The 27,535-nt window shown below is 39.5% G+C and overlaps 1 protein-coding gene across 21 annotated transcripts in view; it reads left to right on the top strand.

Moving 5' to 3' along the window:
* The window catches only part of Mettl25 (methyltransferase like 25), a 78,196-nt gene extending 63,136 nt beyond the window's left edge, over positions 1-15,060 (top strand). For 10 of the 21 annotated variants that reach the window (XM_030245031.1, XM_030245033.1, XM_030245032.1 and 7 more), the window contains 5 exons: positions 7,080-7,177; positions 7,273-7,312; positions 12,207-12,281; positions 12,954-13,025; positions 14,784-14,998. In XM_030245031.1, coding sequence (XP_030100891.1) covers positions 7,080-7,177; positions 7,273-7,312; positions 12,207-12,281; positions 12,954-13,025; positions 14,784-14,885 — 387 coding nt within the window. In that variant the 3' untranslated portion in view covers positions 14,886-14,998. Of the gene's footprint in view, positions 1-7,079; positions 7,178-7,272; positions 7,313-12,206; positions 12,282-12,953; positions 13,026-14,783 lie in introns of all 21 variants that reach the window. The other 11 variants (NM_001359642.1, NM_001359640.1, XM_030245036.1 and 8 more) reach the window with 3 other exon arrangements.
* The last annotated feature ends 12,475 nt before the right edge of the window (positions 15,061-27,535 follow it).

Raw genomic sequence — 27,535 nt, 5'->3', positions numbered from 1 at the left:
AGATCCACTTCTAAAAAGACAGCATTTAATTAGAACACAGCTACTGGAGTTTCATGTATACCTAACTGAAGAGGGCAAGGAAAGTAGCCAACATTAGTCAGTTCTATCAATCTGTCCCATACTACAGGACTTGAAAATACGGAGAAGTGCTGGGAAATTTCATAGTCCAGAAACACATTCAGTGACAGATCCAAGCATAAGATTACAAAATACGTTTTACCACCACACTACTAATGGCATGTCCATGAAAGTGTTTTTTATACAGTACGTCAATTTTATAACAGAAATTTACAATGCACACTAAAGTAAAAAAAAAAATTTGAAGAGATGGAAGTCATCACAGTCACATGAGATGTGACAAGAACACTAGAATTATAATCTGCAATTGCAAATGGAGTAATGTGCTAAAAGTTGGGATTAATAAACGACATCAGACAAAAGCAGATGGGCAGTGCAAGTAGAGAGATTTTGGAAACAGTTAAAATGTTTTTAAAATAGAAATACTTAAAAAGATTATATCCAGGCAGGAAGATTATGGAAGGCCAGAGGTGGCAGATGCCTCTAAGGAAACAAAGCAGGACCAATGCACATCTAAAGTCTCGAAGACTGCGATAGCCTGAGCAAGACCTGCACAGCTCCAGCCTAGCACAGTGAAGTAGACACGGCGTCCCACCTCTAAGCCAGAGGCCTTGTGCAGTTGATATCTGCAGGGAAGGGGAAATCTCTCCAGTGGGTGTCAACCGTGTTCTGCAACGGGCAACATGCTTTGGAGCAGTTGGCTATCACAAATCAAGACTCCATGGTTTTTTGGGTTTGGAGAACTTTTTTTGTGGTGTGTGTGTGCATGTGTGTGTGTGGTAGGGGATGGTGTCTGTGGCTGTTTGTGTGTGTGTGTCTGTGGGTGTGTTCATGTGTGTATGCACATATCTGTGTGCATGTGCCCGTGTATAGGGTGTTTTATTGGGGTTGGTGGCCTCTTTGTTTCACTTTGATGATTTTTTTAATCTTACTTGTGTTTGTTTTGATGTTCACTGTTTCTGGTTTTGGAGAGTAAAGGAAAGCGAGAACATGAGGTGTTAGGTAGGAGCAGAGTGGGTGGATCTGGAAGGAGTTAAAGGAAGTGAAAAAGAACAATCAAAATGTATTGCCTGTGCAAAAAGGAAAGATTTCTGAATAAATGACTGAATGGATGAATAAAAACGGAGTATAAGCAGACAGAAGAAATTGTGACTTACTAGGATTCTGAACACAGCAGAGGAAATGACCTCAGGGTTGAGAATATGCAAGCAGTGAACTCAGTCAGACTGTAAAACAGAAAATAAAACCATGGATTCCAAGCACTGGACAAGCTAAAGTTTTATCAGAATGAAAAACATAAAAGGAACAGAAGAAATACTTGAATTGCTAATGATGGAAATGTCTTCCGTTGGCTAGTTACCAAACCACAGATCCAGAAATCAGAGACCACCACCAACACCAAGCAAGACAAGTTACCAAAAAAAAATGCATCAAGACACATAGCTTTAATCAACAGAAAATCACAGCTACATTCTGTTCGATGTGAAAAGCAACATTTTCTCAATAAGATGAGAAGCAAGATTTTTTTTCCTCCATACTTTTCGACATCATACTGTACCTACCGGCTCTCTCGGTCAGAGAAGAAAGGGGGTGAATGGTGTTTGATTGAGAAGAAAGAAGACTGTTCTTGTTCAAGATGGCGTGATAATGTTCATGGAAAAAATCCAAAGAAACAACAAGCAATTAAAATAATAAAATTAAATAAGGTAGGATATAGATTATATAGAGAAAATCATTTCCTCTACACCAACAATGAACAAGTTTGACGTAAATTAAGATACATCAGTATTTATGTGAGCATCCTCTCTTAAAGTGAAAGATACAGTTTTTCTAATAGAATTCAAAGGAAATGCCTCTCAAGTACAAAACTAGAAATAAGTTAAGTGTACAGAGAGTCTGTGTTCATGGGTAGGAAAATTCCCTGTTCTCAAGTGTCAGTGCGCCCCAACTTGAGACAATGTTTCAGTACATCTCAGTCAGTATTTCAAAAAGGTTTTCTGTAGACGTAGAAACTGTTTCTAAGTCTTTTGTAGAAAAGAATCAAAAAGAGCTAACAATACTAACTGAAAAGAAAGCTTACAAATTGTTACTAGGTAGCTTTAAGATTTAGTGTAAAGACAAGTAGATATTTGTAGAGTAATAGATAAATGGGTCCAGGAACAGAACTGAGAGCCCAGAAGTAGACCCATCCAAATGCAGCCAAGTGGACTTTAGTAAGGAGACAAAGACAATGGAGTAGAGCGAAAAACCTCTTCACCACATGCTGTTCAGACAACAGGGCAGACACAGTAGATAGATGACTCTAGAAACAAACTTTACATCTTTCCCAAACTCGAAATGAGTCACATATAGAAATGTAAAATATAGGTCTATAGGTCTATAACACTTACAGAAGAAGCAAAATCATAATTCATGAAGTTACCTAAACCTCTGAAACGCATACTTCTGAGACTGGATCCCAATATAAAGTACAGTCCTGGGCAGCAGTGGTGTACAGTCTCTCTATAGCCAATGCAGTGTTCTTGTGACACTGATGGGGCGTCTGCTTGTGTGCTGTCAGGGCACATTACAGGTGCTCTGAACTTTCCTAAAAGAAATAGCTTAAGAAAAAATTACTCATGGTAGCTGCTTCAATTATTCAAAATACATCTAGGAGGAGTCTCAGGAAAAGGCAAGTATCACTGACTAAAAAGACTGTAGTAAATGATTTCTTGCTTTTACTTAACTAATAGAGATGTTAATAATGGCCTATTGGTTTTCTCGTATAATCACAGGGCCCATTTTATTTTGTTTTGTGTTTTAAATAGAAGTGATTTAAAGGAAAACAAAAGTATGACCTGGAGTACACTGAGAACGAGGAAAACCAGCAAACATCTTAGGGTCTGAAACAATGGGGTATAGGAACGGAAGCAAACCTATAAGAATGGATTTGGGGGTGGGTTACTGTCTTGATTTTAAGCAAAAGAGATTTTTAAAAATAGTGCTTTCTAGGTCTTTGTTTGGAACAGGAAAAGTGATAAAACCAAAATTACATTTCTGATATAAAATACAAATATTTCATTTTGCGTGCATACTATGAAATAGGAGTATTAATTAAAAATTTCACCACAACCAATAGATATTTGTATGTAGCATTATTTCAAGAAATCCTAAATGCTATATAGAATTTTAATTTTTAAATATACCAAAAGACTTAAAAGAGCTTTGACTAGATCCATAATTGTTTTATTAATGACCTTTCTGTGTAATTCCATGGGTGGCAAATGTACTGCTGTGCACTTAACAGTGTAGGTAAGCGAATTACTTACTACACCCGTTTAAATTGGAGTCACAAGAAATTATACTAAACATGAAAGGAAACCGAAAATTCCGAGACATCTCCTTTCAAAGGACACCGAGGCTAAATGTGCTGGATTTACACTGGCTCTCACAAAGCATGAAGAGTTTCTCCACGAGTCTGCAGTCAGTTGTGAAAGCCAAGTGGACTTAGCTCTCAGGGCCTTCTTCAACCTCTGCACCACCGGCCTGTGGATCTGAATTTGTAGTGAGAAGCAGCTCCGTGTACTCCCAGCACCTCTGGCCTCTGGCCACTAGATGTCAGCAGGAGAACGATTCTAAACAACCTGGCATTTGCCAGAATTGCCCCTGTTGAGAGTCACTAATTTTGAGCTTTTTTTTTTTCCTTTTATGATTCTCTCAGCAGCAACCTAACAGTCACGTTATGTTTCTATGTTTTAAACTGCAGTTTACCATCACCAAGTTTGGGAAAGGAAAGTCAGGCACACTGCAGACTGTTGAACATGGTTATCTTTGAAGACTTTTTATTCAAAATGATTCCTTCTTAGCTCCTTCATCTTGAATAGTTGTAATAACCTTGGAGTGATGTTTATTGGCCCTTTTCATAAAGTATGCACTATTTTTAAAGCACATTTACCATTCTCCAAGCAAGTTAATTCTAAATATGTACCTCTGAAACAGTCAACTGTGACACAATATCAAGTACCTGTGGCAGGTTTACAGGATTCTCTTCTTGTTGGAGGCTGAATAGTATTTCAGTGTGTGTGTGTGTGTGTGTGTGTGTGTGTGTGTGTGTGTGACATGCACACAAATACCAGGGTAGTTTTTTTAATCCATTAATCTGTCAGTGAAAGAGTAGATGGTTATTACATCTTGGCTCTCATGAATAATGCTCCAATGGATACTGCAGCATAGATATTCTTCCAAGGTGGTGATTTCATTTCCTTTGGATATGTGCCCAGAAGGAATATGGAGTCTCAAAGCTTAATAATTAAAACCCAAATATGAAAGAAGAGAAGGAGGAGCAATCCCCCGTAGCTTACCTTTCATTTTTAAAACAAATCAAAACATCTATTTTACTTCCCCTAAGATTCACATTCCCAAGAAATACCTGTCTACATAATTGTATGATTTCTAAAAGTCATATGTATGTTAATTCAATCCTCTCTTGTTTCTACAAAGAAATACAGTGTCAATAATCTTTTGAGAAACAGTATGGTAAGTTTCTTACACCATGGTCACATGAGCCTCTTTGCCACTGGCTTTATCTGTCCATGCTTGCTTGAGAGGATTTATGAAATTAACCCTTTGATGATAGTGGTGTTCTTGCGTCAGTCAGAGGCAGAGTAGATGGCAGTCCTTTGTTCATCCTAGCTTGATGCCTGGCTTGGTGGACAAAGCTATCTTATGCCTACAACTCATAAAAATCAAATCAAAGCTGGTCAGCGATGCACTGGAGGACCAAGACAGACAGGAAGTCATCTGAACAGCACAAAAGAGCTGACCCTGGTTTGGGGGGGGGGGCTGGGGGGGCGCAGGTGAACCAGCCTCAAGGGCTAGAATTGGCCCTGCCACTCTTCAGTCATGAGGGCTGTGGGTACAGGTGTGATGCCTCAGCTTCCTTGACTCTTCCCAAACATGGCAGTCCAGGGGTTGGCCCCAGGCCACGTGAGTGAGAGAGCAGGTCCTGCACCTCCTGGACAGCGCAATAAAGCTAATCCTGGTGTAGGAAGCAAAGGTGAGCCTGCCCTGATAGGGGTGGGCAAGCTGGCCCTGCCACTCGTCTGGTTTGAGGTGACGGGTGGAGAGGGGCCGGGGGGCTCTACCCTTCTACGCTCTCAGCACCTGCAGTATCCAGGAGCGCTGACCCTGGGATCATGAGAGAGCAGGCCCTGCACCTCACCTGGGCAGTGAAGCTGGCCCTGATGGGAAAGGCACTGTGAGAGTCTGCAGAGGTGAGAGCAGGAGAGCTGGCCCAGCCCTTCCCACACTGCATGCACCCCTTGAGAAAACGGGCCTCTGAACTTTCACAGTGCAACGGTGGAGCTGGCGCTGGAGGTGTGGGTGACACTGCGCTGCCCTGGGGGCATGAGAAGAGGAGAGCTGCCCCTGCCTCCTGCTGATGGCAGCTTTGGGTTGCCTAGCTGGAGCGGTTCAGGAGAGCAGGTAGTGGGGAGTGGTTGGCCCAAGCCCAGATCCAGGTCTCTGAATTGTCAGACCCCACATTCTGTATCACATGCAAATGCAAGTGTATATGCATCTGGGATGCTTGCTTGCAAAGGCCTGCCCTGTTGTTCCAGAGCTGCAGGATCTCCATGACACGGGGCAACAGCAGGATAACAGGAAGGAGTTCTGATGTGGATCCAATATTGATGGTGTCACAGAAATCACAGATATTGAACCAGACCAATGAACATTTGCAAGTGAAGATGTGTGGACAGAGGGATATACTGTGGGACACACTGTGACATACTACAGCTTTATTTGTTGTTGTTATGTGTGTGTCTGTGTGTGTGTGTCTGTGTTTGTGTCTTTGTGTGTGTGTGTGTGTGTGCGTGCGTGTCTGTGTTTATGTGTGTGTCTGTGTCTGTGTCTGTGTTTGTGTATGTATATTATTTGGAGGAGAAGATGCAAGAGCAAATGGTGGATATGAGGGGACACAGAGATGAGTGTACCTGGAATGCATGATATGAAACTCACAAAGAATCAAAAACTTTTTAAAAATTAACCTTACCTCTAGAGCCGCCTCTTTTAATGCTTTTTGTTTCTTTTTCTTTATTTTGATAATATATACAAAGAATGGTTTAATTTTTTTATTAGAATATATTTGTTGTACAAGCTGATTTTAATAATAGCATTTTTTGCTCAAGGTTATTCACTCCCTGCCTGTTTAGACTCCTCCTTCTCAAATACCACCCCGCCTAATTTGCATGTTGCATCCATGCTATGTGTATGGTGTCCGTATATATGTTTGTCTGTCTATGTGTGTCTGTTAACTAGGTTTCATATCTTAGGAAAAAGTACATGACATTTGTCTTTATGTGTCTGGCTTGTTCTTTATGTATTGATGAACACTTAACCTTGTTCTAAAAGTTGGTTATTGTGAATTATGCTCCAATAATCATGGTAGAACTCATTTCTCTTTAGTAGAATAATTTACATCCCCAGGAGTGGCATAGGTGGATCATATGGTGGTTCTGTTTTTAGTTACAGACACTATATTTAGAACTGTACTGTTTTCAGAATATATTTGCCATATCGTATTTTTTATTATATAAGGTACAGTCCTTCTCCTAACCTCTTTGGTCTGTGTAATATCCTGTACCTATTGGTTTGTATATGTTGAATCAATGCTGGCTTCCCTCAAATGAAACAAACTTGACTATATTGTATGATTTTTATAATGTATTGTTGAGCTGAGTTTGTAGGTATTCATTAGAAGTTTTTACATCTATTTGTAGTTCCATTTTCATTTAATTCTAAGAACTTTTTACTTTTCTCCTTGATTTCTTCAGTAACTGCCCCGCCCACCCCGTCATTTAGGAACATGTTTCTTGGTTTCCATGTGTTTGCAGAGTTTCTGTAGTTTCTCTTACTACTTATTACTATTTTTATTCCATTATTCCTAATAACATATGCAAATCAATTTGATTCCTCTGTATTTTAATGACTTGACATAAGGCCCTAATTGTAGTTTCTTTTAGAGACACTTTCAGGAGCTTCAGAGTGTATGCTGTGTACTCTGTAGCCGTTGGGAACAAAACCTTTTAGATGTCTTCTATGTCCGTTTGATCTATGACAGGTTAAGTCTCAATTTTCTTTGTTGAATTTCTATATGAATTATTTTCTGTTGCTGAAACTGGGGTATTGAGGTCACCTGTTTATGTCATTATGTAGGCCTGGCTGTTCTTTATGCCCCATGGTTGGTTTTCTCAACGTAAGTGCCCCAACAGTTGGTGAGCATGTATTTAAATTGTTGATTCTTCTTGATAGACTGTATTCCTTACAATATGTAGTAACTTAGTGACCTTTTTACCTCTTTAGACTATATTTGTCTTTTGTTTTCGTTGTGAGATATTGTGCCTGCTTCCTATTACTGCTCACTTGATGCACACTACTATCCTTTGTTTTTCTGTGTGATTCTTTATTGTTGAGTTGTCTTTTAAAACAAATGCCTGGATCTTATGGGTTGATCCAGTCAACTAGTCTAAATGTCTTAATTTGAGCATTGAGAGCATTAACCTCTATCTACATTATCATTAAGATGTCTGCTGACTATGGTTACTACATTTCTAGTTGGTTGTGATACTGTTTTAGTTTGGTTTGTTTTTCTTTCTCCCTTCTTTACCTTAGACATGTATTGATTACTGAATTAGAAATGTTTGATTCTATTTGAGATTTCATTAATTAAAAAGATTTATCTGTGTGTGTGTGTGTGTGTGTGTGTGTGTGTGTGTGTGTGTGTGTGTGTTTATATGCACATTTATATATGAGACCAGTAGAGGCCAGAAGAAAGTGTTGGGTCTTCTGCATCTATATCATAGGCACTTGACTTGCCCACCATGGGTGCTGTGAGCTGAAATCTAGTCCTTTGCACGAACAGCAAGTGCTCTTAATGACAAAACCATCTTCTGCCCCATAGTCTCATTTCTTAGTCTGTTCCTCATGAGATGTATTCTTTCGTGTGCTCCTGTGTTGTGACTTTCTTTCTCTTGTGTGTGGAATTTCTTTTAAGTAACTCCTGTAATGCTTGCTTAGTGGGGGTGAATTGATTTTACTTGTGCTTATCTTGGAAAGTATTTTCCAGCAATTTTAAGCTATATTTGCTAGATAAAATATAATTTATCTTGACAGTTACTTGCTTTCATGACCTGAAATATATCATTCCATGTGTTTCTGGTTTTTAAGCGTGCTTAAGTTTTGTTATTACTGTGTGTGTGTGTACATATGGGAGAGTACATACCTTGGTGCACTGCACATGTGGAAACCAGAGAACAGCTGTGTAGAGTCGGCTCTCTCCCTCCATATTTATGTGGGTTCTGGGGACTAAACTCAGGACAGCAGCTGGCACCTTTACCAACAGAGCCGCTTCCCTTCCTTTTTAAGCTTTCTGTTAAGAGGTACAGTGTTGTTCTGCTGTGCTTGACATAGGAAGTAATGAGTTTTTCTCTTGCTACTTACTTAGAATCTAGCTTTAACATGTTAAAAATGATATGTCTCAGAGATTCTTTTTTGGCCAGGTCTATTTGGAGTTCTAAATTGCTCTTGGACTTATCCATCCCTATCGTTCCCTACGTTGGGAATTGTGTTATAACTGCATTACACGAGGAGGTTTTCTATTTACCGTAGTTCTTGAGCCAGTTCTCTGCTAGCCAGTGGCATCTCAGCAGCTTTCATCTCACCCTCCTGTGATAGGAGGTAAGGCAGTTACTAAGTCACCTGCTCAGGTGAGTGGGGGAAAAAAAGCTGAACGATTATGCAACTCTCATGAACTCATCCAGAGCTCCCTCTAAGTGTCATGGCCACCTTTGCTACACTGCAGACCCTCATACTGATCTTTCTAAGAACAGAATAAGTAGATAAAAAGAGAGAAATCGCTCTTGAAAAGTAATTTATATAGATAGTTGTATTAGTCCCTTTGCTAGTGCTGTGATAGAACACCATGCCAAGACAGACTATAGGAGGAAGTGTTGATTTGGCTTATGGTTCCAGATTCTGTCATGACACAAAATCAGGGTAGGTGACAGGCATGGGGCAGGAAAAATTGAGAGCTCGTTGTTTTGAACTTCAAGAAGAAATGCAGAGATCACACTGGGACTGGTGTGTGACTTCGAAATCCCAAAGCCAAATCCTGTGCCAATGACATACTTCCTCCAGCAAGGCTGTAATACTAAACCTACCAAACAGTTCCACCAAGTGAGCACCAAGTGTTCAAACATCTGAGTCTATGGAGGACATTTTCACTAAAACCGCCACAGTCTTCTATACACAAACACAGGCATCGTGACTGTGGACTAGCTAGGTGGGGCAGTACATGATCACGTTCTTCTGAAGAGTAGACTCTGGGAATGGGACGGAAAGGAACTCCCCAATTTAAAAAAAAAAATCCTTGCAGACATTGTCTGAGGCAGAGAGTCAAGGTCAGCATCAACAGTGACACGAGAGGTGGCTAGTGTGGCCCCTCGCTCTGAGGCATGGGCATGGCACTGTACTCCAGTGTCCTCCCTGCCCTCGTTGTTTTGTGAAGGAAAAATATCTAAACCATACCAGAAGAATATTCTGTAATATATGATCAATATTTCTCAAAACTTGTTAAGGCTATCAAAAACAAGAATAAGAAAGTGTCAAAGCTAATACAGCTAAATGTTATACATCATCCTTTGTTTGATTCCAAAACTGAAAACGTAGTAAAATGTATGTAAAAGCCAAGGAAATCTGAATATTGTATGGGCTTCAGTTAATAATGAATCCACAATAATTCTTAAAATAAATATACCACTGTATATGATGGAGAGGTGGGAGGTGGGGAAACTCCAGGAGGAGGTGAGATAGGGGAAATATATGATCAGAATACAGTTTTTCAAAAATAAAATACATATATGGAAATGATGTATATAACATTATCAAAACTCCACTAAAACATGATTTGTGTGTGTGGGGTGTGTGTGTGTGTGTGTGTGTGTGTGTGTGTGTGTGTGTGTGTGCGTGCTGTGTGTGTGTGTGTGTGTGTGTGTGTGTGTGTAAATGTCCCCTCATGCTGACCTCTTAGCATGAAGACTGGTAACTCAGCGTGTAGCTGCACTTGCTGCTCTTGCAGAAGATCGATCAGGATTCGATTCTCAGTACTCACATAGGGTGGCTTTAGGTGTACAGGATCTGTCACCTTCTGCTCTCTGTGGATAGCTACATACACACAGTACACACACACACACACACACACACACACACACACACACACTCAGGCAAACGCGCATGCACATAAAATAAAAATCAATCAATATTTAGACAGCATGAAGAAACATTTATGAATTCTGCTCATGCAAATATTGTACTGAAGTATTTTATCATGTCAAATATTAGTGATTATAAAATAGTTGACGTGATTTTCATTTTATAGGGGACATAAGTATACTTCGTTTTTGCTTTCATTTTCTGGAGGCTTTGAAGTATTTTATTTTAAATATCTAATAAAGGCAGAAAACGGTCTGAAAAGCTATTACCTTGGCACATGAATTTCATTTTTCTGGATGCAAACACAAGTGGATAAAACAACCCAAACCTCCAAGGCCACAAACTTGCTCACCAATTTCTATGCAAGACTCCAAAATGCTTCTGTATTTACTCTTTCTGAATTCTCATTTGACTACCTCTCTTCAGGTCTGTATTTTCCACTTTACATATATATGTATGTATGTGTATATATATGTGTGTATGTGTGTGTATATGTGTGTGTATATATATATATATATACACACACACACTCATATATACATATATATGTATATAGCTGCATATTACTGTATATGTGTGTATATGTATGTGTGTGTATATATATATATATATGGATGGATGGATATATTACAAGTTAGTGAACAGTTCACAGAAAGATGGCTTCCATTTTAATTTTAATTCTTGAAATTCTTCCAGACAGAATGCATATGGTTAGGGGTACAAAATCCACTGGGTAGTCACACATATGTAGTCTCTATATAGTTATACATTATCCCAAGATATAAGCTCTGTTACAGCCAGAATAATTCAACAAATACAAGGCGGTTGGGAGATAGAACACAGGGCCTGAAATGACAGTTTGTTTACAGTTTTCCATTCCAAGTCTCTTAGAACTGACCATGTCCTTGACTATACTCCATAGTCCTTACTTACAGTTAAACTACAGGTTTTCCTAGGGCGTGGAGATTGGACAACAGGAAAGAGTAGAATTATTTCAGTGCTTCCATCTGCCATTTAATGTATATTCAGTGCTTAAAGGCAGGAGGCATGCAAGAACAATACAGTTTACACATAAGTAATTTTCTCATTCATAAACAATCATTTCCCATTTTCTTCCTCTGAATAATATATATATATATATATATATTATATATATCCATAATATACTGAATTATCACACTCAGGAGCCACTTTATAGTCATATACAAGTCTGCAGTCAGCAGTTGAACTTTTTGGTTAGCCAGTCAATTGTTTGCATTTCTAAGCTCTTTGATGTCAGTTATATTATCACAATAATATAAATAATACATAATTGATGAAGTTACATAATCAATAAAGTGAATGTAAACAACCTTGTTTTTATAAGGTAAGTATCTTGTGAAGTGCTAACCAAAGGGGAGGCACCAGATGAAACAGCTGTTGAAATACATGAGAGTACCAGGAATGGTGGTGTACCCTGGAATCCCAGCACTTGGGGGGCCCAGGCAGGAGGACTACAAATCTTAGACCAGACTGGGCTGCACATCAAGATCTTATCTCATGAAATAAAAATCAACCAACCAATTAAATAAATTACATGTGTCATAGTTTGAGACTGGCCCCCAAAGACTCATACATGAATGCTCTGTCCCCAGTTGGTAAAACTGGGAAGGCTTAGGAGGTGTGGCCCTGTTGGAGGAGTTGAGTCGCTGGTGGTGGACTTGGAGGTTTCAAAACCCATGGTGTTCCCATTCAGCTCTCTGCCTAAAAACAGTTTTTCTAACAATACAGTTATCTTAAATTGATATTATGCTATTTTACTTCAGGTTGTGTTATAGGAATTTTTTAATTATTTAACTTTAACCATTGATAAATTTATTGCTACTGTTTTTATTTCAAAGGTCTCTGAAGAAATTATAATGGACTACTATGAGAATTATAAGCCTAGAATGAATGAGCTAGAGGCATTTAATATGGTAAGTTATGCACACGCGCACACACACACTCGTGCGCACACACACACACACACACACACATTGTATTAGATATGATGCTAGACTCGAATAGTAGCCTATTAAATTTTATTATGGGTGGTGGTGATGGTGGTGGTGGTGGTGGTGGTGGTTGGTGGTGGTGGTGGTGTGTGTGTGTGTGTGTGTGTGTGTGTGAGAGAGAGGGGGGGGGGGAGGGGGAGAATTTTCTTTCTATAAGCAAACTATTATTTGGGATCATTTCCTATTTCAGAACTATATTAGGTGTCAGTAATGTCATAAAAGAGCACATGGTAGATTTCTTTTAAAGTGCATCATAAATGCGCAGAGCGATGCTTCGGAGTCCTTTGAACACATGGTGATCTCCAGAGCAGTCATTTCACAAGCTTTCCCTTTAATGAATTGCATTCTTGGGAGTCCTTTAAAAGCTTTCCATCCCATGATGGCTTCCTGGATCCCACCTCGTGTCTCCTAGAGGACATTCTTTTTCTGTAATTAGTAAAGAAACGCTTTTGATCTGTAGGATCCATTTTCTGAAGATGTACGGTGGATATCGGCTATCTGACATATATAAAGTTCTGTAGATACATTTTCTCAAACATAACTGTTAAACAAACAAACCTTTAAAGTACCACTACCTCTTATGTTTTCTTGCAGTTGAAAGTTGTTCTGGCTCCTTGCATAGAAACACTGATTCTTCTTGATCGACTTTGTTACCTGAAGGAACAGGTAGATTATGTTATTTTTCAATATGCAACATAGATTACAGTATGTAATAAGTAAATGAATGAAATAAGTAAAATCATATAGCTGGGATACAGTTATTTCACACAAATTAGTAAGATGATGTCTCCCATGCCCCAGTGCTTTTAATATACATTCTATTTTCTGCTTTATGGATACACATATGTACAGCAGATGTTTTCAGAAAATTGCTGTAATAAACTTGATGTTCTTTTAATTGTACGATAGTTAATATTCATAGGCAGTGAATACAAGCAACCATATATGTTTTAGAGCCAAAATTAATTATGGCCAGATATTGAAGATCCTGTGTACAGATTTCACTTTGTAAGATTTGATCTTTTAATGTGCTTTGGACATATGTGTCCTTTAATGTACAAATGTCTCTGTAATCAGGGAAGAGTATTGCTCTCCCACAACCGTATTGTTTCATCTGTGTCCTATGGTCTGCTGAGCTGAGGTTAATAGATTACTGTAGACTGTTTGATCCCTTTCATGGAATCAGCTTACTGCCCACTATAAATCCTTTATTTTAACAACCTTATTATGTCATTTAGTGATTTTTCTCTTTTTTTTATTAAATATTTTCTTTATTTACATTTCACGTTATCCCCTGTGATTTTTCTTTTCAAAAGACTTTGAAACAAAGGGATCTAAATAAATGTCTTCATTTTAATTGGTGGTCTTACAGATTAAGGCAGTTTTTAAGTATTGAAATAATATACTTTCCTTTGCCTCCAGTTACTTCCCAGTCACAACACAGCCTTGGTCCTAGTTGAGGGGCAAGACACTCAGTCCCTGCTTTAATAAGTACTCATTTTCCTTCTCAAAAGAACTCCATTGACCTAGGTAATAGCTACTCAAAGTAGCTCACAACCAAATTGATCGGTCCAAATAAAAAGATACAAGCATATGATCATTCATTTTGAATATTTAAATGTCTTATGAAGGTTCTCATATTAGTTTTAAAAATCTAAGCTATGTAATATAAAAAAAGAGAAGTGAAAGGAGTGATAAGCATCCTGCCGTTCAGACTCAGTTATTACATGCTAGGAGCATTTTGTAATGATGTCAGACATGTAGACTGTGCATGCACATGTGTGTGTGCACATTATTTACACTTTAAAGCTGTAATACTTGTTTACTGTTTATTTTTAATTTATATAGCATTGCCTCTTGTCTGTACAAGGTGAATAATGTTTAAAATACAATATTTGTTACTGGCCTTCTCCTGCTTTTCTATATTGAAACAAAGAATACTGTGGCAGCCAATCTCTATAGGTATATATGTTTTTAACATCTTGAAAATAAAATTGTAAATGTTCATTTTTATTTAGCATAAAAGTTACAACCTTTGGTTTCTACTTATATTTTTTATTGGATATTTTCTGTTTTTAAATTTCAAATGTAATCCCCTTTCCTAGTTTTCCCTCTGAAAATCCCCTATCCACTACCCCTACCCCCTGCTCCCCAATGCACCCACTCCCATTCCTGGTCCTGGCATTCCCCTATACTGGGGCCTAGAAACTTCACAGGAACAAGGGCCTCTCCTCCCATTGATGACCAACTAGGCCATCCTCTGCTACATATGCAGCTAGAGCCACAAGTTCCACCATGTGTTTTGTTTGATTGGTGGTATACTTATATTTTCTATGTATTCATCAATGATCATCTATGTATTCTGATTCATCATTTTGTTTACTCAAAAATGGTTGTGTATGTAAATTCTTTATCAATTTTCAGGACGGTGTAGCCTGGTCTGCCCTCGTGAAGTTGTTTGACCCTGTGCAGTCGCCCAGATGCTACGCTGTCATTGCTCTGAAGAAGCAGTGTGATCGTGGCTGAAGCAGAGTGCTAGACAGCCTGGCTGGGGACTTACTGCTTTCTTAAACATTTATATCCTGTTATGTAAACATTTTAAATCTATATTTTAAATAATAAAATATTGCCTAACAAAATCATAGTGTTTTCATTCTCAAAGCATACAGTAATAAAATAAGAATTTATGTAAATATTATGATCAATGTTCTTGAGTGTGTCAATAGTAGATTACAATCTGATTTTAATTTCTGTTCAATATTTGGAAGCCTTAGTGTTTACCCACATCACATTTTAAGCTTTATTTACTCAATCAAGGAAATGATAATCCCAGATGTAGTTGTTATGAAATGCTGAATATTATGTGCATTTTCCAGAACATTTTGGAATATTTTTCCACATTGCTATAAAGGGGGATATACATATGAAAAGACTCACGATCAGATCAGTTATAAAACGGGCCTAATATAGAGCATATTTTAGACTGTTCCAATAAGGTACATATGGACATATTCTCTTTCCGTGAGGAAATGTGTATCGTATGAGTAGTAAGGACTCACGTAAGGATTCCTGAGGCTATTTATCCTGCTAAGATGAAGCGATGGGGTGATGCTTGGGGGAATTGAGCTGTGCTCCATAAGAAGCCAGCCTGAGTGAAGCCAGCTTGAATGGGAAGCCTCCTTTCCCAGTGTAGAACGAGTCCTTCCTTTAGCAATACACAAGGAGCTGGGCAGCTGGGTAAGGCATCCTCCGGGCTCAGTCCTCCTAGAGACTCTAGAGAAGAGGAAGGAACTGCTGTTGTAAATGGTTGAGCTTCTCCCTAGGATGGGAAGGATTTCATTTCTTTGGGGTTACTTAGAGAGTTTCTAGCCAATATCCATACAGGAACACACACACACATGACCAGGAACTGTCCATAGATAAACTACCTTTTATCTGGTAAGGATTCTAGTGCATGGAGGAGGCAGGTCAGTTGTGAGGGATTCCTGTGTGCTGGTCACAGACTTTAATGATTATCAGTATTTTATCAGTCATACTTCACCTTTATGAACGTACACATACACATCCAGCAGGACTTCCCCCGCTAAAGAACTGTAATTTCATCGTCAATTTATTTCTGAAACCTGGGAATCTTGTTCTATCCTAACATGTTAGTTCTTCCCACTCACATTGCTTTGCTAAGAAAGTATATCAGTTCAGTTTGAACTTGATTAAGTGAGGTGGTTGCTTAGTGCTTTGAGATTTTTGGGTTTATTGCATCTTTTTTATTTCCTTGTTTTCGGAGGGAAGGGAGTTAGTTTGTGCATGGGGGCCGTAGCAGTTTGTGGAGGTCAGAGGACAACTTTGGGAAGTCAGCTCTGTCCATCCACCATGTGGATTCCAAGAATCAAACTCAGGCCATCAGTCAACAGTGGGTGCCTTTACCCTTAAACCATCTCACTTGCTTTTGTTAATTTGTGTCACTTTCTTCTCTTTTTTTTCCACTTTTTAAGTCATTATTTTATTTATTTACATTTCAAATGTTATCCCCCTTCCCAGGTTCCCCTCCACAAACACCCTAGTCCCTCCCCACTCCCCCTGCCTCTATGAGGGTGCTCCCCTACCTGCCCGCCCACTCCTACCTCAGTGCCCTAGCATTCTCCTATCCTGGGTCCACAGGAGGACCAAGGGGCTCCCCTCCCAGTGATGCCCAATTAAGCAGTCCTCTGCTACATATCCAGCTGGAGCCATGGGTGCCCCCCTCCCTCCATGTGTACTCTTTGGTTGATGGTTTAGTCCCTGGGAGCTTTGGGGGGGGGGGGTCTGTTTGGTTGATATTGTTCTTCCTATGAAGTTGCAAACCCCTTCAGCTCCTTCAATCCTTGCCCTAACTTCTCCATTGAGGTCCCTGAGCACAGTCCAATATGCAATCGCAATGTTAATTTAAACCTACAGTTCATTTGTAATTCATATGTATTTCATACAACCTGAGAAGAATTTTTCTCAATTTTCAATAATTTTATATATAAAGCACTTCTGTGGCATGGAATTTTTTTAGGTGTGACAAGTATGTCCATTCTATGTGTGACAGAAAGTACTTTAAATTTTAGATCATTTCCGTTTTAGGCTTTTCAGATTAAGAATCCTCAGCTGGAAGCACCATAGTTTAGAGTCCCGTGATTTAAATCACTTAAGTCAAAATGATGTCAATTGGATAAGTAGCTCAGCTCATTAGTGTACCTCAATTTTTTGTCTTTTAATTTTTTTCCCCTCATAATGTTGGTATGTCTTGTGTGATCTATTTCCTCAAAACCTCAGGTTAAAAACTTCAACCCCAACAAAGGGAAGTGAAGCCTTTGGAAAGTATTTAGGTCCTGAAAGTTCCGCTGTTATAAATGAGCTATGGGGGTGTGTCTACTCTTTGTCCTTTGGGTTTTCACCACGAAAGACACAATAAAAAGGCCCACATCAGCATCCAACACCATGCGTGATGCACTGTCCAACTTCCAGAACCATAAAGAGTGCATTTTGTTTGTATATAAGTAACTCAGTCTCAGATAAATGTATAACAACATAAAACAGTGAGGCAGCTCTTATGAGGACTGTACTAATAAGTGCTACTGAACTCCAAGACAGCCATGAAAAATGAGATTAAGTTTATTAGAACCCACTGCGGCAACACAGTTGGCCAGCTTCAGCTTGACAGTCTGGTTAGCATTGTTGAAGGGAGAGATTTATGGTTTGTAAGTGTCTGGGCACCATTTTGAAAAAGACTGGGCTTTGTACGTGTCTGGACACCATTGTGTGGGCATGTGTGTGTGTGTCTGTGTGTGTGTGTGTGTGTGTGTGTGTGTGTGTGTGTGTGTGTGTGTATCACAGTGCCAGGTTCTTGAAAGGAAGTCTTTTTTTTAAAATTCTATTTGTGCTTTATTTTGAAGAAAGTCTTGATAAGTAAACTTGATAAGTGAGCTCTTTACCAAGGTACGATTACTTTTCTGAGATAAGCCGATATGTAAGTATTTCCTGAAACAATGAGGTTATTTATTGCTTTACAGCATTATCTTTCCCAGGCAAGGTTTTCCTATAACAAACAAATAAATCGTGGTGACTCGGGTGGTTTCAGTTCCTAGACCCAAGAGCTCCATCACACTGCTGCAGGTGGTGAATTTCGAAGTGTCAAGCATTTACTTCCTGGCCCTGACTGCACGCTGTTTAATACTTGTATTAGTTAAGTATCCTAGAGGGACAGATAGGGGAACTTGCTCATGTTTATAGCATTGAATTAATAGGAAAAAGCGTGTTCTAAATTCTAGTCAAATGACTTGCAAATGAGATTACCTACATTTGAAGGTGAAATATTATCAGATGAAAAGCAAAGTTTTAGAGCATTTTTTTCTTGCTGAGATAATTCATTATCTTTTAATTAATAATCATTTGGGTGGCCTAGGGAGTTAAACTTGGGGCCTTAACTGTTCTTTACCAGGTGCTGTATGCATCATGGAGCTATATCTCAAGGTTAATATTCATTTTATGTTAATTTCTACCATCCATGTCCTGTATTTCCTGCCTTAGTTATTTATCTATAGGCATAAACAGAGACACCACAAAAGGCTATTGCCATATTATATGCTTCATAGATTGTTCTTTGATTTGTAGTTATATCTCTAGCGATGATGATGATGATGATGATGAAAAGGAGGAGGAGGAAGAAGAAGAGAAGGAGGAGGAAGAAGAAGAGGAGGAAGAGGAGGAGGAGGAGTAACACCCCCTTTAAGCTTCCATACTTAAGCCAGCATCTCTTTCATGAGGCATGACGTTTCTTATTTTCTTTAAATGGCTGTGAGTTCAAGTTGACTATTCTTGTTTTTTGTTTTTTTTTTTTTCTCAAATTGTTGTTACTCTCTATTCTTTTGAGTTAATTTTCCAAATATAGGAAAATATTTTTTATTTCATTCTCCTCAATCTTAGCTCATTGCTATAAAATTACATAAGGATATCGTTGCCATAAATTATTTCACAAATGTATATAGCCAAGAGATGTGCTGTCACACAGGGCAGTGTCTAGTCTAAGTTCACTACTGCTGATCATGCCTTTAATATTACGGAGGGTTAGAATAGATATGAACACAGATGAGATGCCTAGAATATGTACAAGTATAACATCTAAAAATAAATTCTGCCACCAGTGTACCATGCTGTCATAATGGGTTATGTTACCCAAAAGTTACTTGGAAAATTCATTATGCCTAAAGCACACCCTGCTCACAACGAGTCTGGAAAATGAGCATATCATCTGCTTCAGTCACATACTAAATATGTTATAGAAAGTAGCAGTTCATGATATCACAGTACCAGCAAATGCGCTTTGTTTAGACATGGCCAAAACACACACACACACACACACACACACACACACACACACACATCCTCTATAATGTTCATAAAGGTCTGTCATTATCATGTTATATAGCTAGAAACTGGTAGAAGTCAATTTCTTACCAAACACACAGTTTTGCCAATAATTGCCCACTCGCAAAAGTAAAAACATACAGACAAATTAAAACAACTAATGTGTAGAACAGACCCATGCGACTTCCATATATTTCAATTCTGGAGCACAGTCAAGTGGCATTCCTTGTTGCTATTCTGTATATTTAGTGTTTTCGGGTTTTGCCTATTTGATGTTCTGTTTGCTGCTTGTATCTGTATGGCAATACCTTTCCTTAGTTTGAGGAAGTTTCATATATGATCTTGGTGAAGATCTGATCTACGCCATTGGTCTGGGATTCTTTTCCCATGTCTATGCCTATAATTCAACCATTTGCTCTGTTCATAGTGTGCTCAACTGTGGATTTTTTTATAGCCTTACCTTGTGTCATCTAACTTTACTACTTTGTCTTTGAGATGTAGTATTGTGTTGTAATGTAATCATTAGAAAAGAAATATTATGCAAATGAATTATTAATAATGAAAAATAACACACATATAAATTGTTAACACATCCAAATTTTATTAGATAAGTAAGAAAATTTATACAACCTTGACAAAACTAATTAGGTTTAAAATGACACTGAAATAGAGTATCAGGAATAACAAAAAAAAACAAAAAACAAACAAACAAAAAAAACCCACGTTGCTCTACATCCTACATTAATCAGAAAAAAAAAGTTAGGAATAACTTTTGCCCATGAAGTTTAAGCATCATATAATTTTCTGGAAATTTTGTTTAAGAACTAACTGCTTCAAGAAAAACAAACCGTTAATTAGCATAGAGCCATATAATTGAAGCTGTAATCCCTTATTGAATCTCTACTCATCAAGTACTTTTTGTACTTAATCCTGGTACTCCTGGACCATCCTACTTTGCTTTCTACTGCTGTGATAAATACCACAAGCAAAAGCACTTGGAGAGGAAAGAGCTTATTTCATCTCATACTTCCAGGTCACAGTCCATCACTGAGGGAGGGCAGGGCAGGAATCTGGAGGTAGTAACTGAAGCAGAAACTGTGGTGGAGTGCTGCTTACTGGCTTGATGTCCATGGGTTTCTATGTAAATGGTGCATAATTTTAACCCCTGTTTATTGGCTAGGTAGCAATCTAATACTGCTGCTTAGCTGAAATGGTATAGCATCAAATTACCTTCTAAAGTTCCATGTTTATTTACACAAACAAAAACTACTCTCAGCCTTAATCAGAAAAGCTTCCTGCAGAAAATGGAGGTGAATGTAGAAACACATAGCCACACATGGTGCTAAGGACAAAGGATGATTAAGTGCTCAGCCCTAAACAAGATGTGTACCACTCCTGACGATCAGGAGATGAAAGAATTTAAAACCCAGAAGATAGGGAGAAGAGTTGAAAAGTGCTAAGTTTTCATGGCAATCAGGAAGTCATCCCAGCTGTCCCTACTGATGCTGGACCACAGAGGCTGAGCCCTCCTAACAGTTAGCTATAGATGGAGAAGGTCCTGTCTCCTGCTGCTGATCTCTTGTCAACTAGAAGAATCTCTGTGAAAAGCAGAGAAATAGCATCCAGTTTTATAGCTCCTGGAGAGTCCGCCAGGCTCTGATGGTTAGTTCTGAATCCAGGGTCACATAGATGTCTCTCGCCTTTATGGGAAATGAAACAAAAGAAAAACTTGTGAATATGAGAAATAAATTAGTAAGGAAAGGGAGGCTGACAGGAGTGAGGGGAAGGACGAGGTTGTGAAGCATCAGAATTCATTGTAAATATGTATGAAATCATCTAAAAACCAAATTGATTAAATAAAGACGCTTAACATTAATCGTTAAAAAAAAAAGATGGAAGAAATTTCCCAATCTTCAAGCGTTAGTAATCCAGCTAGTGAAACACATATAATAAATATACAAGAGAGTTAAGATAATGGTCCAGTCATTACTTAATGACCTTGGAGAGTCAAATAGGAAACATGCTTTATAAGCTCGTGAGAGTTGGCCACAAACAATACACTAATCAACTGTGTGAAATACTACTCTTTGTTAACCCATGGCTAAATCCTCAAGCCTCCACAGATCGCTTGGACTTGGCCGGTGAAGCTACTGTACAGGAATCTATTAATTGGCACACTTATCTCAGTGGGTTTCCTCATTAAATTTGCAGATGTTCTGTCAATGAAAAGACTTTTTCAAATGTTTAGTGTTTTTACTCGAAGTTTCCAAGGTACAATCCGGCCTAAGAGTACTAACCAATGGCAGCATAGAACAAACATGAGTGTATTTAAATCTCCTTGGAGCAAAGGCCTTTAACATGACAGAGGGTGTTGGAATTGAACAGCTGAATTTCAGAAAAGCAGAGAGAGACACAAATTCCAGGCTAAATTTTACTACATTGCTTTCCATTTGACTGGCATGGGATTCTGTAGACCCCAGTAAACACACACACACACACACACACACACACACATAAGAGCATATGTAGGAGAGAACAAATTCTCAAAAGTCGGTTCTCTCCTTTCAGCATATGGCATTGAAATGAGGTCACCAGATTTGGCAGCAAGCATCTTTGCCCACTGAGGCACCTCTCTGGTATCACAGTTACTTTTTATATCAACTTAGGTTTCATATCCATGCTACCATGTTTTGAAAAACCGAAAGCAAAGACGTTATATTTTTTTTATTTTTTTATTGGTTTTTTCTTCTTTTTTAATTTACATTTCAAATTTATTACATTTCAAATTTATTACATTTCAAATTTACATTTCCTGGTTTCCCCTCCAAAAACTCCCTACCTCTCTCCCTCCCCCGGTCACCAACCCACCCACTCCCACTTCCTGGCCCTGGCATTCCCTTATACGGTGGCACAGAACAACCTTCACAGGACCAATCAGTTACAACTTGTAAAAGCGACTTTGTGCCTACCCCAGACAAGACTGTGTTTTCCAAATGTGTTATGATTTCATCCTCTACAACCAAACTTGTTCTTGTCCCCACTTCCTCTAGGATCCAGTCCTCTATTTTATATGGCATTTGATTTAGGGCTCCTCCCTGCAAAACGGTGTCCAAACCTGAGGCTCTTCAAATGCTGTATCTAGAAAGTATCTCAATATAGCCCGTGTGCAGTCTTCCCTGCCGTTTGAACCACTTCTAGATTACATACAAGACCCAATCCAGTGGAAACCCTGTGCAGGTAGGTGTCATGCTGTGTTGTAGGGACAATGCCAACCAAGGGCATTGTACAAGTTCTTTGCAGACCTGTTCATTCTGCTTCCAGATTGTGCTTAATCTGCAGTGGGTCAAATATGCAGATTTCACATTTGATTTGGCTGCACAGTTCCTTTCCTCATAGTTGCTTATCTCAACTTGCTTTAAATTCACTTCTGCCCCTACCTCTCCTCAGATGCACCTACACCCTTTCGTTGCTCAGGCCAGAAATCTGGAAATACTTTTGCTTGTCTGGTTGTCACATCAGATCCCCATTTTTTTTTTTTTTGTCTTCCATACTGTAAACATCCTCAAGGTGGGGGAATTGTTATCAGGTAGTTTTTTAATATAATTTTTAAAACTTCTTATTGATTTTTTATATGAATTTTACATTATGTATGCAAATCCCACGCATCTTCTCATTGTAAAGGTCCAAAAATCCCTGAAAGAAGACCCCAGACTCAGATAGTATGAAAAAACAAAGAGCATTTATTCTGCACAAACAACCAGTTTGTAGGGGTCAATCATTCTTTGAAAATGGAGACCTCAGACAAAGGGGCTCAGGCCTTCTTATGGGGAACCAGGAGAACTCTCTAAAGGGATTAGGTAATTGAAAATGTCATTCCTGGGTGCTAGGAGGTCACAGGTGGTCAGAGGTCTACATTCGTGTAGATAGGCTGGCCAGTGCAGATGGCCCATTCTGAGATATTTCCCCATTTTTTGTGGTTATCCCCAGGCTGTTCTTTGGGAGGGGGTTTTATGACCTTGTTCTGGGTTTTATGGTCCATTCCTAGAGCTGATATCTCATGGCCTAGTTTCTGGGACTTAGCGTCTGTTCCTGTAGCTGGTGCCTTACGGTCTCTCCCCGCCCCCCCCCCCCAAATCAGGCCTGGTCCTTAAATGGAGACAAATGAGGTTTATATTATTTTTTCACCATATATGCCTTCCACCCTTATCTTCCCATGGAAGCTTTGGTGTGTCACCATGTGTCCCACAGTATATGCCCTTTTGCCAAAACAGCATTACCTGCAAATGTTCCTGTCTGGTTCGAGAACTCTGGCTTCTGCTATACCATCAATACTGAATCCTCACTGGGACACCTCTTGGATATCTTCTAGTTAGTTGCCTGGCAGCTGGCCAGCCTCTGCATGGCCAGAAATCTTAGAATCTTTTTGGTTTTGTTTTTGTTTGTTCCTTTTTGTTGTTTGTTTTTGTTTATTTGTTTGTTGTTTATTTTTTGACTCAATGTGTCTTCTCCCCCCCACCCCTGCTTAGGGATTAGATCTGGAGGGACAGAGGGAGAGGGAAAGCTGTCAATCAGTTTACCTGCTGCCCTTGGGGGCGTGGCCTGTGGGTTAGCAGGGTGAGCCTGCTGGACTTGGGGACTGAGAGAAAACCTTGAGTTGGGGAGGGGGAGTTAGGAGTGGAAGATCTGTGGGATCTACTACAGATAAAGTGCAGGTTCTACTGCACAGCTGGGGGTGAGACTAGGGTTCCCTGGCAGGAGTCAGGAGAAGAGAGTTTAATGATCGAAGTATCCATGCTCTCTTCCACTTTACCTCAGTGTAGCCTCCCTCAGCCCTGAAGCAGGCTGATCCAGACTTTGACCTTGCTGCCAAGGAAATTACCTAAGGTGGAGCCTTCCAACCTAGATGGCTCTTTTGTTCTGCCACCAGCCACTGCTCTCTCCAAGACCCTGCTACCTGCTGAGAAGCCCCTGAGACAATCTATTCTGCACATCACCTACAGGCTGGCTTCAGACACCAAGAAGGGACTGGCGGGGGATGAGCCTTCCCCTTTTATAAGTAAACTCTGTTAGTAAACTGGAGGGCCTTGAACGGAATCATGTCTTGGCTCCATTAATCTCTTGTTGTCTAAGTCTCTTTCAGCCCCAGCCTGCCTCCCTGGTGTACCCGGTTCAAGTAGGCCGCAGGCCGGCATACAACACCTCAGGAAGACAGAGCTCAAGATTAGAGCTATCAAAGGACCTCTTCTACTGTATCGAATGGTGTTGAGTGTGTTTTGTTAAACAAAAGCAGCGGACTCCAGAGAATCCAGGTGTGCTTTCACACGACCAACTGCTGCAACTGTTAGAAAGTTCCAGACACTAGAGAGCAGATTATACTACACTGGAGGCTTTTATTTTATTCATTTATGTTTGAGCCAGAACTGGCCTCAAACTTGCTGTGCTGTTGAGGATGACCTTAAACTCCTGAGGCCTCGGCCTTCCAAGTGCTGGGAAGATGGGTTCACATCCACAACTGTTCGGAAGAATACATTTTAATGTTTTGAAGTTCAAGTTTTTTTGTTTGGTTTTTTTGTTGTTGTTGTTGTTTTTGGGGGGGGTTGATTTTTTTTTCAGGGCTAGAATTTTGAATAGGAAACTAAACATTTATAAGAAAGAAATAGTTAATGTTGCTCTCACTAATAGCAAATGCTGTATAGGCTGCAGATAAAGAGATTTGAAATTCTTATTGAAAGTATGCTTCATTTAGTAGATGTGTAGCACAATTAGTATCTACCTTTATCACCAAAATTACTTGCTTCCTATTTTGGTTACAATATGTTGATTGCAAGTGCTCAGCAAAGAATTTGCTCTTCTTACTGACAGGCTAAACCTACTCCATCTTGGAATTGTCCTCTATCTTAAAAGAAAAGGGGGTGGGCCTGAAAATTTGACCTGCAGCTGAGCCCAAGCTACACCCAAGTACCAGGAAGAACCCCATGCCTTGTCCTTGACCAGAGTTACTCTCTAGCTACTTCCTAACAACAGTTAATCAAAGATTAGTCTGATGGCTTCAGAGGCACTTCCAGACTGCTTGTGATTATATAAGATCTTGCTTCAGAGCACTCACCTGTCAGTTTTCAATAGTCATTCAATTAGATGCTTGCCAGGATGGATAACCCCCACAGGCACACTTGCTTCCATTTTCTACAAAACTGTACCCAATGAGAGTTCAAGGCTGCTTCACCAAACTGTTCTGTGGGTCTGTGGTAAATAAGCCCAAACTCGAATTTGTAATAAAGACACCCTAATGTGAATACATTAGAACATCAGAAATGGCTCCTTGGTAGACTTTTGGGGTTCACAAACCCTTCCTGGCACATTACTAGATTAGCTCGGTCGTTAAAGATAACGAATGAAGGATGAATCGATTGGATCTCCTTAGCTTTTTTTTTTTTTTTATTACAAAATTAAAGCTCATTCGGTTTTTTTTCTTTTTTCTTAAAGATTTATTTGTTTTATGCTTATGAATACACTGTAGCTATATTCAGACACCAGAAGAGGGCATCTGATCCCATTACAGATGGTTGTGAGCTATATTGTGGTTGCTGGGAGTTGAACTCAGGACCTCTGGAAGAGCAGTCAGTGCTCTTACCTGCTGAAACATTACTTTCCCTCTTTTATTAGATATTTCCTTTATTTACATTTCAAATGTTTTCCTCTGTCCAGGTATACCCTCCAGAAACCTCCTATCCCATCCCCTCTCTCCCTGCCTCTATAAGGTGCTCCCCCACCCTCATAGCCACTCTTGCCTTCCCACCCTGGCATTCCCCTACACTGGGGCATCAATCCCCCTCCCCATCCCCCACAACCAAGGGCCGCTCCTCCCACTGATGTCCAACAAGGCCATCCTCTGCCACATATGCTGTCAGAGCCATGGGTCCCTCAATATGTACTCTGGTTGGTGGTCAAATCCCAGAGAGCTCTGGGGTCTGGCCAGTTGACAGTGTTGCTCCCCCATGGGGCTGCAAAACCCCTCAGCTCCTTCAGTCCCTTCTCCAATTCCTCTATCGGGGACCGGAGCTCAGTACAAGGGTTGGCTGTGAGCATCCACCTCTGTATTTGTCATGCTCAGCAGAGCCTCTCAAAAGACAGCCATATCAGGCAGGCTCCTGTCAGAAAACACTTCCCAGCATCCACAATAGTATCCTGGTTTGGTGACTGTATATGGGATGGATCCCTAGGCTGGGCAGTCTCTGGATGGCCTTTCCTTCAGTCTCTGCTCCACACTTTGTTTCCATAGTTCCTCCTGTGAGTATTTTGTTCCTGCATCTAAGAAGCACTGAAGCACTTTGGTCTTCCTTCTTCCTATGTTCCATATGGTCTCTGAATTGTATCTGGGTTGTGAAGCTTTGCTCAGTAAATAAGCAAAGTAGTGTGACATGAGGTTCAGGAGTGATAGAATTACAACATGCATGTTTAACTTGTGCCCTAATTTTTATACCCTAACGTCCCTGAAGATGCTATTGTGAAAGATAAAAAAGACTGTTGGAGCCACACCAGAATCGCCATCATAGAAAGACAGGTCTCTACAACCTTCCCAAGAACAGGCTGTGACAAATACTGAGATCAAGCAGAGCTTTCACACCTGTGAGCTGGGCGCTGTGGTGGCTATTTTCACACTTATCTAGTCTCTCGACCCCCAGAACAACTGATTTTCTAATGTGTACTCAGTATGTGCATTCTTAATATCTAAGCACCAGTCTCCATCCTGGAAAGATGCGATGATATTTTAGAACGTTTCACTGATTCCCTACTCACTCAAAAGATTTCATTATCTTGAGAGCATGATTGAATGTAATATCTATCTGCATGCGAATTTCTCTTTTGTTCTTTCAAAAAAATTTAATTTAATTCCCTTGCCAGGCCAAGTAACTAAAGAATAATAGTATTTCCAAAAAAGGGAGATAAAAATCATAGGAATGTGTTTTCCGTAGAAATTTGTCAGTATAAGAAATACACTTCAAAATCTTTCAGTTTAGTGTTCATGAGCTTTAAATTATGATCCAGGGATGTCAATTTCGTTGATTCCAAATACAGCATTTTAGCTTTTCTGCAGTAAGTAGCATATTTCACGTTTAGCTGTTAATATCCCAAAGGTATGTAAGTTATTATTAGAACTTCAATTCTAGGATAAAAGTTTTAGCCTACGGCTACTTTGGAAGGGATTGAATACTAAAAACAGTGTTAATTATAACTTACTTTGGAAGATTATGGAAATCAAGAAATTTTCTGTCCAAAATAGTAACCTT

The sequence above is a fragment of the Mus musculus genome, chromosome 10 (genome assembly GCF_000001635.26).
Source record: "Mus musculus strain C57BL/6J chromosome 10, GRCm38.p6 C57BL/6J".
NCBI classification, from domain to species: Eukaryota; Metazoa; Chordata; class Mammalia; order Rodentia; family Muridae; genus Mus; species Mus musculus.
Note: the sequence above shows the minus strand (reverse complement) of the source record. Positions and strands in the feature narration are given on the sequence as shown.